A 14,893-nucleotide genomic window follows, 5' to 3' on the forward strand; every position below is an offset into this window, starting at 1 on the left:
TAAAAGTGTGTATATATATACTTTTTATTTTTTTGTATGAAAGTGTACGATTATCACTATTATCCATTGCCCAAATTTGTAATACCATATTTCCGGTAAATAAAAGTTTTCAATTTAATAAAAGATTTTTTTTAAAGATATAATTACAAAAGCTTTAAGCAGTATGGGATAAAAAAAGTGCACAATTAAAAAAAATCCAAATATTGAATTTTATTTTGCGAGATTTTGGTACTTTTCGTATTTCACTTTCTACTGATTTTTCCTCATTTTATTAAAATCTTAGGATTTTGTTTTGTAATTTAAATGTTTCCTTATTGTTTTCAGGGCAGACTCTTCCCTTGTAGATATTCCAGGCAGAAAGCCAGAACATGGAGGGTTAACAAACTTTGGAAAGGTAATTGGCCAATCATTAATGCATATAATCATTATTATTGCATGCAAATTCTCCAAAATCATTGAGCACGTTTCCGAATTGGCCAACATTAATAATGACCGTTTTATCATTTAATTGTTCATTTCAATCACAAAGCCGTTTATAAAGGGGCTTCTATGGTAATGGAGGGGTCAACCCCTCACAACAATCAAGTACCTTCATTCTAAAATGTGATGGTAAATTTAAAAAACCGTTTTCGAATTCAGTTTTTAATATAGTTGGAACCTTATATCTTTTTCTAATAGAGGTGGAAAACCTTAATAAGTAGGAGTTGCCTCCTAATTACCCCATGGTCGAAATAACGTAGCTTAAAGCCAGCCCCATTGAAATTTAGAAAATTTTCAGGAAAGAGAAAAAACTTCCAATTGACTTGCCAGTCAGTTTTGAGAAATTGCTGTTATTTATAACGATAGAACTAACGATGATTATGATTAGTTTCACTACATCAGTAATTTTAGGTTTATGGGTATTTAAATTTTGGATTGAGCTGGTTTTGAACTAAAATGGAATAATTATATTGGAAAAAATAAGAAATATAGTTTTCATTAGTAAAAAATAAAAATTATTTTTCTGATGAAATTAAGAGAAAAATGTGAACAAGAGAATACGATAAAGGTAGAAACAACGTCAATTCAATAAAATTTTAAAAACTTGAATTTGAATGCAATATGAAATTAATTATAAAAACCCATTGCACAAAAGTGAAGGAATAATTATTGTTCATGAATTCTTATAAAGGCGTTTTCATTTTCGTCGTTATTGGCGTTCCCTTCGTACTCATCTTCATCAAGCTCGCTGTGACATCCGGCAACCACATTTTTATGATACTCATAGGATTCCATGCTTTTCCAATCTGCGTTGCGCCGGAGAAATCTTCCGTGATTCTGGTTTCGCAATAAACGCATCGCATTGAACGCAATTTTCCCGGGGAAGGAGCTGGTCAGTCTGCTCTTCCGCTTGGCAGTATGACGCGGTGTATCGAGAACATGCGGGGGGAAAAAAAGGCATTTCAGAAAAATGTGGATGGAGTTTGTTTTGAAGTTACACACTTCAATTTAAGTAAAGAATAAATGCAGGCTTATTGTTTATGAAACGCACATATTCGTGATACTCAATTTCTGTTGTTGATGGAATATCAGATTGTCGTGAGCGGTTTCTAGATGAGGGTTATTTCATCTTGATTTTCAATGACAGAGGATAAGTGTACATCGGGGGAATGTTATTCATGAGCGGCACAAAGGGACAACATTGATAACAACACTCTCACTGCACTCAAGAATACCTTTGCCAATATATTCTCTCTTATATAAGACTATTCTGTGCTTATTGCTAGTTATCAAGAGCTGGGCCTTAACATGAACGAAAAAATGATATTCGGGCTCTCCAAAACGAAGGGTTTGAGAATGATAAAATTAAATATCATAAATGACATTAATTACACTGAACTTCAGGCTTATTTTTTAAATTTTACAATGTGTACATTCTTTATTTACAGATGTTCATGTTTACATCCTTGTACAAATAATTCTCATAAATAGTTAAATAAAGGCCAGAGCTACTCAATTTTTGCATTCTAAGAAAAAAAATTTTTTTTTTTTTGCAAGCGCAGTTCAGTTTATCAGTTCTGTCATTATATAAATGTTTTCATGATTGTTATGACAGTTAATCAGTTTTCTCCCATCTAATCCATAACTGTAAGTGTTCGCGTCCTGCATAATAAAGAAATTGCTGTTCTAAATCAAGCAAGTATAGGTAGGGTGTTAGGTGACAGTTGCGTGATATCTCTCTTTTTTTTACAAAAATGTATGTTTTGTAAATACTTCTAAAACATAAATTAAGAAAGGAGTTTGGTCCATCCTTATTCCTGCAAACCACTTAAATGTTCAAGGATCATAGAGGTATTATAAATAAATGTTTTCATTAATTTACTTCATTATTATTCACTATTACTCATGCGATACTCCTATATTAATCTTTAAATAATTATCCACCAAAAGTAGATATATATTTAAATATATGTTCTATAGTAAACTCCTCATTAATGTCTATAAATTATTTTTTAAAGTGAATTCAAATTGTTCTTATTTTTTACAAGTGAACTTTGAAGGAAATATTGTTCACATTTTCCACTTTTATTATAAATAAAGGAAAATAATTCATGGAATCACGTAAAAAGTCTTCCGGAAAATACAAGTAAATATCTCGGCGGAAATTACATGTCAAAATGATTTTTCGAAAATCAAAGAGGAAACTTCGACATTCAATTTTCCGTTGAAGTAACGGCCCGGTTATCCTATCAGATGCTTAAGCAGTCCATACTTTATACGAGGAAACGTTCGTTCACCTGTGTTGTCAACCGCAGAGATTTGAGATTCTGTGTATCATATGATATTTATCAATCGTTTTACTTTTACCTAATTATATAGGAATATACAATAAGGGAAAGTATAACGTTCATTAAAATATTTGATTTCTAGTTTTTGTCAGAAATATACGTTTTGAGGTCCCCTGAGTCCAAAAAAACATACCTCGCAATATCTCAAAATGGTGTGTGTATGTTCAATATCTGTAACGTTTCGTCTTTCATTCACTGGCCATTTCCAAACATGGTTCTCTTCATCCCAATCATATTATTAAAATATGTTTTTATTTAAACATCTCATGGGAGTATTTTTTTTTTTTTTAAAAAAAAAATCCTTGAACTCAGTTGTATTTAGTTTAGGTTATTATTTTCAACTAATCCATTGATTAATTTAATACATTTATTCTGTTTAGATGATGAATTGATACATTTTTTTTACCCCGTAGATAATCATAAAAGAGATGAACCGGCTGGGAATGTTAGTCGATCTGTCCCACGTTTCCGTGCGTACTATGAAAGCAGCTTTGGAAGCAACGAAGGCTCCTGTTATTTTTTCTCATTCTTCAGCAAGAGCTCTTTGCAACAGTACCAGAAACGTTCCAGACCACATATTAGCTAAAGTTGTAAGTAATTTTAAACGAGATAAACCATTTTATTAGATCATTTGCATGTACCTAACTAATGGTGTTATGGATCATTATGCAGTCAGTAAAGGGAACTTTAACAAGTAAAATGTGTTTATATAATAACAAAAAAAAATTTTTTTTAAATTTATATTTTGATATATAATAATGTGTAATACTGGATACTAGATGCTAAAGATACCAAATAAAGTTAGTGTATAGTTATTATAGTCAATTAGCATATTTCAAAATAATGCAGACGATACAACAAATATAAATTTACAACCAGGGAACAAAATAATATATTGAATACTGTAAAGGTTCTTCTCCTGGTCCTAACCATAAACAGTATGACATTAAAAATCTTTCAAACTACACAAAATAATTGTTACTTTTGAAATCACGTTTGGTATACCAAAAAGCAACCAAATATCTGGCGCGATTCAATTCTCACTGCAGTTCTAAAAATAAAAAAATATAACCGCAATCCTCCGTAGGAAAGACAAAATACCTTCAAATCAGAAGAAAATTAATATTCACTATGTTACCCGACCTATTTATAGAAAACGCCCTGACACCAAACACAGATTACCATAGATTTTTAGGCTCAACATTCTAACATTCTTGCTAAGCTGGACACATTCCATCACACTGGAATCCGTTCTCTAGATTCTTACTACCTAAAGGAAAATAGGGTCGCCCGTAGCTTAGTGGTTAAGACACACTCTTACCAGTGTGACGCCTTTTGGCGGTGCCGGTTCGAATCCGGCCTGGGGTTATCACTTTTTTCATTGAGTAACGGTCCCACTAAATGAAAAACTTTGTCCCCCAACCATGGTTAGGAAGTATGGTACTCCGAGGGAGTCTTGGCCGAAAAAGAAGGAAATGTGATAAAAGTTTCATTGATGTACAAACTTTGTTGTTTATTTGGTCAGTTTGGGTCTATTTTAATTATATTGATAATTATGACAAACCCATCATTACCAACCGCAACAGATCCACGTCCCCATTCCAACCGTTATATTGTTAGAGAATCTATTAATTCATTTGAAAAAGAAAATACACGAAATTAAATTATATATTATTGTATATACATAATATTTGATCATTATCCACTTATCTAAAATCCATTACATAAAATATTATATTTCATGTGTGTTTTCAGAGCCTGAATGGAGGACTGGTGATGGTCAACTTTTATTCCCAATTTTTGACTTGCAAAGAAACTGCAACCATAGCTGATGCAGCAGGTGAGATGGATTTTGAAAATTTTATAAAATAATAAACGATACTAATCACATTTACTAAGCTGGATTAATAAACTAAGAATGACAATTTTGTCCGGTTGTTAGACATAGCTCAGATAGTCCGTAGCTCAGGTAGTTGAAGCACAGGTCTTTGACTAGGAAGGGGGTTATATAAAAAAAAACAACAAAAAAAGGTTGTTAGACATAGTTTTAACAATTGAATATACCTTATTTAGATTTAATAGCGTTATATGGTTAATCAATATAGCAGGGGTTAAACAGCATTACAAAAATAACAACTACTTTATTCGAAGTAGGTTCTTTGGGGGAGAAAATTAGTAAATAACTCGGTTCATTGCCATCGACCAGGCTAACCAAGTTCTCTTTGACAACCCATTTGGAGGGAGTAATACACATTTTCACTCGCTGCTAAAATGTTTGACATAGGAAATAGAGGTGTTTTACCATGTAAAACGTTATGTAACTTTGAATTTTGTATATAGAGTACATAGTAAAAACACCAAATTTTAGACCAATTTTTTCCAATTTTAATTTATTTATTTATTTTTTTTCAGCTTTCGTGTAACGATCCCAAAAGCCTTTTTTCTATTGGTATTTGTCATTAGTAAATTATTATCTCAAATGATAAATCAATTTATAATTTTTTTTTTTTTTTTTAATGGAAACTTGTTTTTGGTGCTGTCGGTTTTGTCGAGATGGAGGCATTGTCTATACACAATATAAACAAAGATCGTATTTCACGAACAGATAGTACTTAAATAAAAGAATCAGTAACGGATTCACGGATACTTGTTATTCCAAACCGTTGTTACCATTCCTCTCTAGTGTAGAGTGAACTTGGTTTGCCGACCCGATGCTGGCGAATCAGGTCCCAATGTGTTAGCGGGCTTTAAAATTAAACAACCCACTTCATGAATTCTCTCTCACAACCTGCAGTAGCTTCCTAGAAACTATTTCTATACAACGTATTTTAGAGAAAGAAATATTCAATCGGAATCAATTCTCTGTTGATTAAATCGAAAACTGACACTTTTATTTTTACTTTCCTATATATGTAATATTTCGAATCGAACGTGAAAAATACCTCTGTGAAGTTGGCCTCCCATCCTCGAAATATTTTAATTTTTTTTTTTAGTTCTAGTAGTATCCATAAGAGTTCTAGAGTTCTCGATTATTTATAGAAATAGTTCTGATGTTTAAAACATCAATAATACCAGTCAAATGAACGCGCGTCAATTACTTATTTTGTGCAACTTTAACAACGTATAATTTTTTTTCTGGCAATATTAGAGATTTATTTAATAAGAATAATTTTTAGAACTCTTGGGGAAGGGGGAACAAAACTGCCAAAAAACGAAAAGATAAATTCCAAAAATTTACGTTCGCGAATTTTCGACCTGAGAAGTCGTACAAATCAAAAATTCTTAAAAACATTTATGTTGTTAATACATCAAAAATACCAATTAAAAATGCGCACGACTTTTGTGCAACATTTGACAGCATGCATCTTTTTTTCTGGCAACAATACAATTCTGACGAAAGAACTCTCATCAGAACTCATGAAAAACCAAAAAAACATTTCGCCTCAAAAATATTTCTAAGTCCGTATATACCGCTGCGAAGTTGCACCAAAATCTTGCATAATTTTTAATTGGTATTTTTTTTTTTTTTATTAAACAACATAAATGTTTCTTTTTTTTATTGGAACCTTTAAATCTCTTATAGAAGCTACTAGAACTCTTAGAATTTTTTATTTAAACTACTTCTCAGGTCATACGTTTTCGATAGAAATTTATGAATTTTTTTTTTCCGTTTTTTATTGATTATGAGAGTCTGTTTCCCCTCTCTCCCCTCCCCCCCCCAAGAGTTCTAAAAATTATCCCATTTAAATAAATCCGTAATATTTCCAGAAAAAAAAATATTCGGTGTCTAATATATACAAAAGTCGTGCGTATTTTTAATTTGTAGTTTTTCTGTATTAAATAATATAAATGTTTCTTTTCTTTATCAGGAACTAAGAACTAGAAACTAGAACTCTAAGAATTTTTTATTTCTACGACTTCTCAGGTCTAAAATTCTAAAACAAAAATTTTGGGAAATTTTTATTTCGTTTGTTCGGAGTTCTGTTGAGAGTTCTGTTACCCCTCCACCTCCCCCAAGAGTTCCAAAAAATATCCTTATTAAGTAAATCCCTAATGTCAGCAAAAAAGATATGCGGTGTTAAAGTTGCACAAAATACGCAATTGATGCGCGTGCATTTGACTGGTATTATTGATGTTTTAAACATCAGAACTATTTCTATTAATAATCGAGAACTCTAGAACTCTTATGGATACTTCTAGAACTCAAAAATAAATTAAAATATTTCGAGGATGGGGGCCAACTTTACAAAGGTGTGAAAAATTCCATTTCAATTTTTAACAGAAATACACGTTTTGAGGTCCCACGATAATCAATAATAACCAAGTCTCGCAAAATGATACAGACCATTGTTGTCAGCCTTGCTCAAAAACAAAAAGTCGTGCAAAACTGAAATTACATATTTAATTTATATGCCTGAGGCGTGGCAGGAAATGTTTCGATCAAATTGGCTGTCCGGAAGGAACACATATAAATAAATAGTTTTCTCATTTTTGAGATTTTCTCGAAAACTCCAGCGATTGTGATTAATATTATTATGTCAATGTACAATTAAATGTTCATTAATACTAAATTAGACTTATCCTCATTGATATAGTCTGATGGTGCTTAAATGCGGATTTTTCTAAAAAATTTACTCTAAAATATCTTTAATTTTGTTTATTTCAAATTAACTAACCATCTCAAATTTTTTATTGTAATGAAAATGGATAAATATAAACTACAAAAGGATTTGAGAATTAATTTAAGAAGATAAGGGGAAAAATATTTTTTCCAGGTTGAAAAGACATTAGTGGAAATAACAGTTATATCCTAGACTTAAATATCGTCTGAAAGCTAAAGATTTTAGAAAAATAATATGTAATATATAACGCCGTAGAAACAAAATACCGAAATTTGAGTTAATCGATCTGTCAAGAGGCTTATTTGGAAAATTAATACGATAAAGTACTGTCACTGTGAATAATTTAGAAAATCTGATCTCAAACAAGGGAAGATTGATTTCAACTCAAATTAGGGTCGGTCGTAAATGAAAGTCAACACCATGAAAACATCATTGAATTTTTTTAATTATTTGTATTTTTTTTTTCAACTCTCACTAAATTTTTATATTCATTTATGGTTAATAAAATTCATAACTTTGTGTAAATAATTTTTCTTCAATATACTCTTGACCTTTTCCCTTATTTTCTTAAATTATGTTTTAGTCTAATTGAGGTTAAAATGACATCTCGTGAAAACCCTTTAACCTATAAAAATTATAATACGACTCAATTGACGATTGAATGAAATCTGAGATTAGGACGTGTCCCGTATAAGCTGATCAAATGAACCAGATATAAATCCTTCTATTCTAAAATCCCCAATTACCCAAACCTACTAGTTTCTAACCTTGCTTCCACTTCTACTCCTGGCAATCCTCTGGGCTGCCTGAAAAGAAGATGGACTCGAGACCTTCTAATGTTATTGGAAACTATCAATGGATAATTTCTCTACAACTCTTTATCATGACATTGTCTTTATTTGACACATTTACTAGGTGTTTTTTATGTAATACAGTGTAAATATCAATAAATACTCGTAAATATAAAAAAAAACAAAAAAGAAGAGATTAGAACGAAAACGAAACCTAAAAACGTTCATATTCACTCAAACGCATTTCTTTATCTGTTTCCCCAGAACGGGCCATCCATGATCTAAGATACGCTATCTCTGGAAAAAAATGACTCCTAGATCTATAGGATATCAATGACCCCTCCTTCTTTTTCCTTATTCCGATTTATTGCTTTGGTCATGAAATTTCACTTATAAAATCAGTACAAGAAAATAAAGACTGCTAAAATAAGATCTCGATGCAGTAAAAATGGTCAATTTTCCCAGTCTGAAAGTGCTACTAGCATTGAAGTTGTTTGATCTTTCATGGCCACAATTTTATAGTACATTGGCATAAATAACAATATATACATGAATAGTTTCAACGAATTCAAATTGACTGCCGATCGAGGTATGCATCTTTTTATCAGCACTATACCCTGTTATAATGTTTATTTATAAATTATGAACCAAATTTATAGAATAAAACTGGAGTTTACGTGTTTGTACCACTGTTTCTAGAGTAGTTTAAAAAAGATTACTTCTAGAACTTAAAAATGAAGAGTGAATTTTTTAATAACTCCAAAACTACAATAGCGGCTTCTCCTGGAACATTAAGCCGCACATTTGAAAGTTAATAGAGTTCTTTATAATACAAGGTAACAACATCTATACCGAACCAATATTAGCAACGATTTGGAGTTTTATTTTGTTGAGGTTTCCAAGGAAAATCATTTTATCTATATCTTAATATATAAAAATGGGATAAATACCACTCACTCACTGATTTATTCATCACTATATCTCAAGAACGACGATGCCTTTGAAGCTGAAATTATTGTTGGTGATTTTAATTATTTTATATGTGCAATGAGGCTGAGTTAAAAAAAAACTCGGACTCTTGAGTAGTATAAAAAAATATTTGTAAAATGAAGAATGAGAGGGTGATTAAAACCGTCCTTGGGACGGTTATGAAGAACTAGTTAAGTTTAAGGATTATCTTAGGACAAGTGTAGTTTAAAGATTACTTTAGGACTAGTTTAGTTTAAGGATTACTTTAGAACTAGTTCAGTTTAATGATTATCTTAGGACTAGTGTAGTTTAAGGATAACCTTAGGAATAGTTTAGTTTAAGGATTACCTTAGGACAAGTTTAATTTAAAGATAACCTTAGGAATAGTTTAGTTTCCTTAAACTAAACTATTCCTAAGGTTATCCTTAGGAATAGTTTAGTTTAAGGATTACCTTAGGAAAATTTTAGTTTAAGGATTACCTTAGAACTAGTTTAGTTTAAGGATTATCTTAGGAATAGTTTAGTTTAAGGATTACTTTAGGACTAGTTTAATTAAACCCCAGTGTCAAGCTTCACAATTTCTGATCAATCAAATTCTTCTCTTTTGTAGCTCACATTAACCACATCAGGCAAGTTGCTGGTGTGGATTGCGTTGGCTTGGGAGCTGGCTACGATGGAATTAATTCGTAAGTAATGATCCATTTTTTAAACACTAATTAATGAAAGTGTCATTATTTAAAGTTTTTTTTTTATAGAACACCAAAAGGTTTAGAAGATGTTTCCATGTATCCAGCTCTGTTTGCTGAGTTAATTGCATCTGGACAATGGACCATAGAGGAACTAAAGAAATTAGCAGGGCTTAATCTCTTAAGGGTTCTCAGGGAAGTTGAAAAGGTATAATTCAATAACATATTTTTGTTTGCATGTATACAGGTTCATGTTAAAGACTGAGGGTCTTCAAACTTATTGGTAATATGACTCCTTCACCAAGTCTAAAAAATAGATTGATATATCAACTTACTGATATCATTAATTGAAATTGAAATGTTCAGTATCATAATGTATGTAAGATGTTGTGTTTCTTAATTATTCTCTAAATAAGAACTTGACTATTATTCTGTATGTTTTACTTACGACATAAATTTACAATGTGATAAAAATAAATTTTGATACATTTTTATAAAATTATTTTAAGGTGAAACTTCTTTACCGACGTTCAAAAAAAAAATTAAAACTCAGGAAAAAATATTAAACTGGAGCAAATTTATTTCGTGACGTGAGGGAAGACTCAGAGACGAAATGGTATTGGTGAAGCCATACTCGGTGTGTTATGCATTTAGATTAAAATATCTCGAAAATTAAAATCGTAGCTCCACCTAAGTGAGGGAAATGTTCAATGAACAAATTCCAATACATTATTTCATTTCCACTTCTGTCGGCCAGTCCCGAGACTGTTACAATTTTTTTTCAGGATTTTTCTTTGTTAAACAGGAGAAAGAAGTTATGAATGAATTGCTGGAATACTTTTTTAAAAAAATAATAAGGTAGTTTCTTAAAAAAGAAAAAAAAAACGCCACGGACGGAATATTTTTATTCAATTCTAGGATTCTTCCTTATATAGGAACGTAAAACACCACATTTCAACAGGTGAATTTGTTTTTTTTTTTATTCGGTTACAATTTGTCATTATTGGAAATAATAAAGCAGGACAACCTCCAATATCTTTGCTAATCTCTTATTTCAATTATTTCAGTAATGTTTGATAGGGAATTGTTGGGGAGAGATGAGATATCTTATTCGCCCGCAGCCTCTTCCCGGTCGTTAAACTAAAGTCGCCAAAGTTACCTTTAATTTGTTTACTACTGAATGCGTGAAGCGCTCCATACAGGGTGATTTTCTTTAATAAATATAATGAAATACAAAAAATAAAACAAATGAAAACTATATTTAAAATTAACAGAAATAATTAAGATATAATCAAATCTGTAATGCGAATGAGAACTGCGAACTGCCTTCATACTATGTTGTGTCCGATGTGTGATGTCCTTTCAGCCTCCACCCTCTGGGATAGTACTCTGTGGCAGTAAACATGTATTGCAATCTTAACACCGAGACCAGTGATCATAAACTATCCATTTTTAAGCGTAAATCCAGTTCATTTCTTATTACTTAAACTAATTATAACTATTAACTAAATCAAATTAAAAACTAATGAAAATAGAAATAAAATAATTTTCTTTCCATTCTTAACAGGAATTTAAATGTATTTTTAATAAGCATTATACAATTTACCATTACACAAATATTTTTTGAGCTATGCGAAAATAAAAATTTCTTAAGCGTATAGCTTTTTCTATCAACAAAATTGATATACCCCTATAAGAGATAACTTCAACTTATTTTTTTTTTTTTAAAGCTTTGCGAAAGTGATTCCAAAACACTTCATATTTTTCCTCTTCTCTATGTATGGCCGCCATTTTTAAACGAAAAGCAGATGGTAATGTCTAGTTTCGAGGAACACTGTTAGCTTACCTGTGACTTAGCTGTCTTATCTCGACAAAATTGGACCTGCAGTTTTGTTAACGTTTTTTTATTCTACGAATCTTAGTACGTAAAACCTAAAATTTTGTGGGGAGAGATTAATTTTTCTTTCTTAGTTGATTACAAAGGTTCATTATTGAAATACAACAAAAGAAGTAAGTACTTCATTTTTTGTTAATGGGCTTCTGTGTACAGGAGTGAACGATTGAAGTTACAAATCATTAATACAACACAAAGCTTTGCAAATAATCTTTGAGAGCTTTCTGATCTTGTCACCTCTTTTAATTACAAGCTGTAGAGAGCGTTGTAAGCGATAACATCCATTTTTTAACAAAAGGTCTGTCTAGTATAAAATAAATAAAAAAAAAAAAATCATTGAGATTCAATATGCTTGTTCAACTATCGTCTCCATCACTAATAGTAAGTATTATTCCAAGGATCACATTTCTTTCAAAGTAAAGAAATGTGATCCTTGGAATAATATATGTACATTAGATATTGATTTCGATTTTTGTATTCGTCTCAAATTTCCTTTTAAATAATGCCACAGTGATTTTTTAATATCTATAGATGGAAATTTCTCCACGTTTAAGAAAATTATTTGGCCTTCGGGTACGTTTTAGGAAGTCAGTGAGAATGATGTTCATACAATTCGACGGTTTAATTATAACTACAAATTAAAGGCTTATTTTATTTAATTAGCTAACTCTTACAATAAACAATGTATGGAAGTCCAAACAGCTCTCACTTTCTGACGTATTTTCCGAACCGTCCGAAGATTGATGTTTGGGATGGAAAGGAGTGATGTTAGGAATGAAGAGGCGATCGATAATTTTGTCATGTAATAAAAATAATAGAACTGGGATTGAACTGGTACAAGGCCGGAGATGTCATATCAAAACACATTTATAGATTTGTTTTAAAATGAAAAATATCTTAACTATTAACGATAGACACGCTAAACATCATCATCTTCAACACTCTTTGCAGCTACGCACGGAAATATTACGATTCGTTGCCATCTCGAGGCTAGAGCTATCGGATTCCTTATTGATTCTTTGAACAGAAGAATTCTACAACTCTATTTTGAACCTCGTCCATAGAAGATTTTATATCTTTTAGGTAGTAAGTGATCAATCGTAAGAGGTGGTCGTTGAAAGGTGCCAAAACCGGGCTGTAAGAGACACTCTAAACAGGATAAGAGAGATGCTCAATTCCTCCTAGTTTGGATTTTTTTTTTATTACTGACTGATCCTCAGTAATACTGGATCATACACCATACATTCTTTGTTACTAATCACTCACCAGTGATCACCCTTCGGTTACTTCCCGTCTTTCCCAGCTTCTCTATCCCCGCCAATAGAGTTCTTATTAATCTCTTTATATTGGTAACACTGATAATATTAACGAACACACGGTATCTGAGGCCTTACAACAGTTCACACCAACCTCGATATAAAACGTATGTCATTTAGGGTTTTCTGAAGTTGTTGACAAATTTCTACTCGACGTGGTTCCGCTCAGAATCCAACTCTTTGGGAACTACTCTTGATTAGGGATTTCAATTTTTCAAGTCCTGCAGTCTACCACGATGGATTGGGAAACTCTAAGCTCTTTTGCTAGTTCTCGAGTAATTTTCATTGATTGTGCTTCAACAGAGTCCCGAAGAACTTCCTCATCTAAAGATAGCTCGTTCAGAAGCCTTCTTTTCCATGACTGATGTCAAAAGTTTTAAATTTCTGTGGCAATCTTATCGGATTGCCACAGTCGACGAAAAACTTAATAATGATGAAGATTGCAAATACTTCAAATTTTAGTTTCATCTTGTACAGCGAAATGCCAACACAAAACTGAAGATAACACGAGGTCATTTTATTTACCAATTGGATTTGAAAAACAAATGAAGCCTTCATTTCATTTACATTTGTGAATTTCAACTTCCAAGAAAACGATTATGTTATTACTATAGATTACGATATGTTATTATTATTGACCAAACACAAGCCCTCTGTGATCTTACCAACTGATGATGCTAGATTGTAATCCCTAGTTTATTTATTAATATATTCACATTATATCCTGTATTTTAGCTTACACATGTTTTTGTGACAGTGAGATGTTACGCATGTCTGGTCACCATCTCACTGCTCCTGGTGAAACAATTTGGAATTCTAACTGTGTAGCAGGTTCAAACAGCATTTGTAGTTCTCAATTTGGCCTCCTGCTTCTACATCAACTCTGTCCGGAGGCCATCCAGAGTTGAGTGTTCTTCGGCTAAGAATGAACTTGGCTGAACCACTATACCTTTCCACCCATATACATGCGTTGTATGTATACGTTAGTATTGACTTAAAGAATTTTACTAATTTCAATTAATAATTGGTGAGAATCAAATTCCATGTAACATTTGTTTATTAAAAAATTTGTTTAAAAAAAAATGTCGCAACGACGTTTTGGGGTTTTATCCCATTCGCAGGGTTTACATTTGTATTTTTGTTGTGTATCCTCGTTTCAGCAAAATAAACTCTCAATACTGAGAAAACTCAAATCATCTATAACAACTTTGTCATAAAATTTATAATATAAAAATAATTTTAAGGAATAATTCACAAGTCCACTTACAATGCTGTAGTGAGCTTCTCTTAAAAATTGTTTTCAAATCACTAGTTTGAAATTTTATGACGATAATTAGAATTATTGAGAGTACAGTTTTGTAGAGACGAGGATACGCATTGTAAAGGGAAAATAATAGTATAAATCCTGAGGATAAACTCCAAAACGTCGAACTATCGACTTTTTTTGTAAAAACAATTATGAATAAAAAATTTCATATGGAAGATGATCCACAAGAATTATTAATTGAAACTCTTTGTTACAAGGGTTGTTTCGTTCGTTAATTAGCAGAAATTTACTCCTTTGAGTAAACTTACAACCCCACAATCCTGTATACTTGGCTCTAAAATACACAGATAAGAGTCCTTAAACCAACAAGAATAACTCTACTAAGGTGACATGAGGTTCTCTTCAGGCTCGTAAGATGTACTGCAGGAGTAAAGCACTCAGGACATATACACTTGAGGAATCAAGGGAAGGTAGTTCATTAGCACTTTAGGTAGGATGACTTCACTGGTGCCGAACCGGT

The 14,893-nt window shown here is 31.7% G+C and overlaps 1 protein-coding gene across 1 annotated transcript in view; it reads left to right on the plus strand.

The window, feature by feature from the left end:
- Nucleotides 1-10,110, plus strand: part of LOC106686975 (dipeptidase 1) — a 69,934-nt gene extending 59,824 nt beyond the window's left edge. Inside the window, exons 2-6 of the mRNA XM_024358789.2 lie at nt 325-394; nt 3,242-3,418; nt 4,584-4,668; nt 9,821-9,896; nt 9,966-10,110. Of these exons, the coding sequence (XP_024214557.2) occupies nt 325-394; nt 3,242-3,418; nt 4,584-4,668; nt 9,821-9,896; nt 9,966-10,110 (553 nt within the window). The remainder of the gene's footprint in view (nt 1-324; nt 395-3,241; nt 3,419-4,583; nt 4,669-9,820; nt 9,897-9,965) is intronic.
- The last annotated feature ends 4,783 nt before the right edge of the window (nt 10,111-14,893 follow it).

Source organism: Halyomorpha halys, unplaced genomic scaffold (genome assembly GCF_000696795.3).
Source record: "Halyomorpha halys isolate HHAL.00 unplaced genomic scaffold, Hhal_1.1 Scaffold37.1, whole genome shotgun sequence".
NCBI lineage: Eukaryota > Metazoa > Arthropoda > Insecta > Hemiptera > Pentatomidae > Halyomorpha > Halyomorpha halys.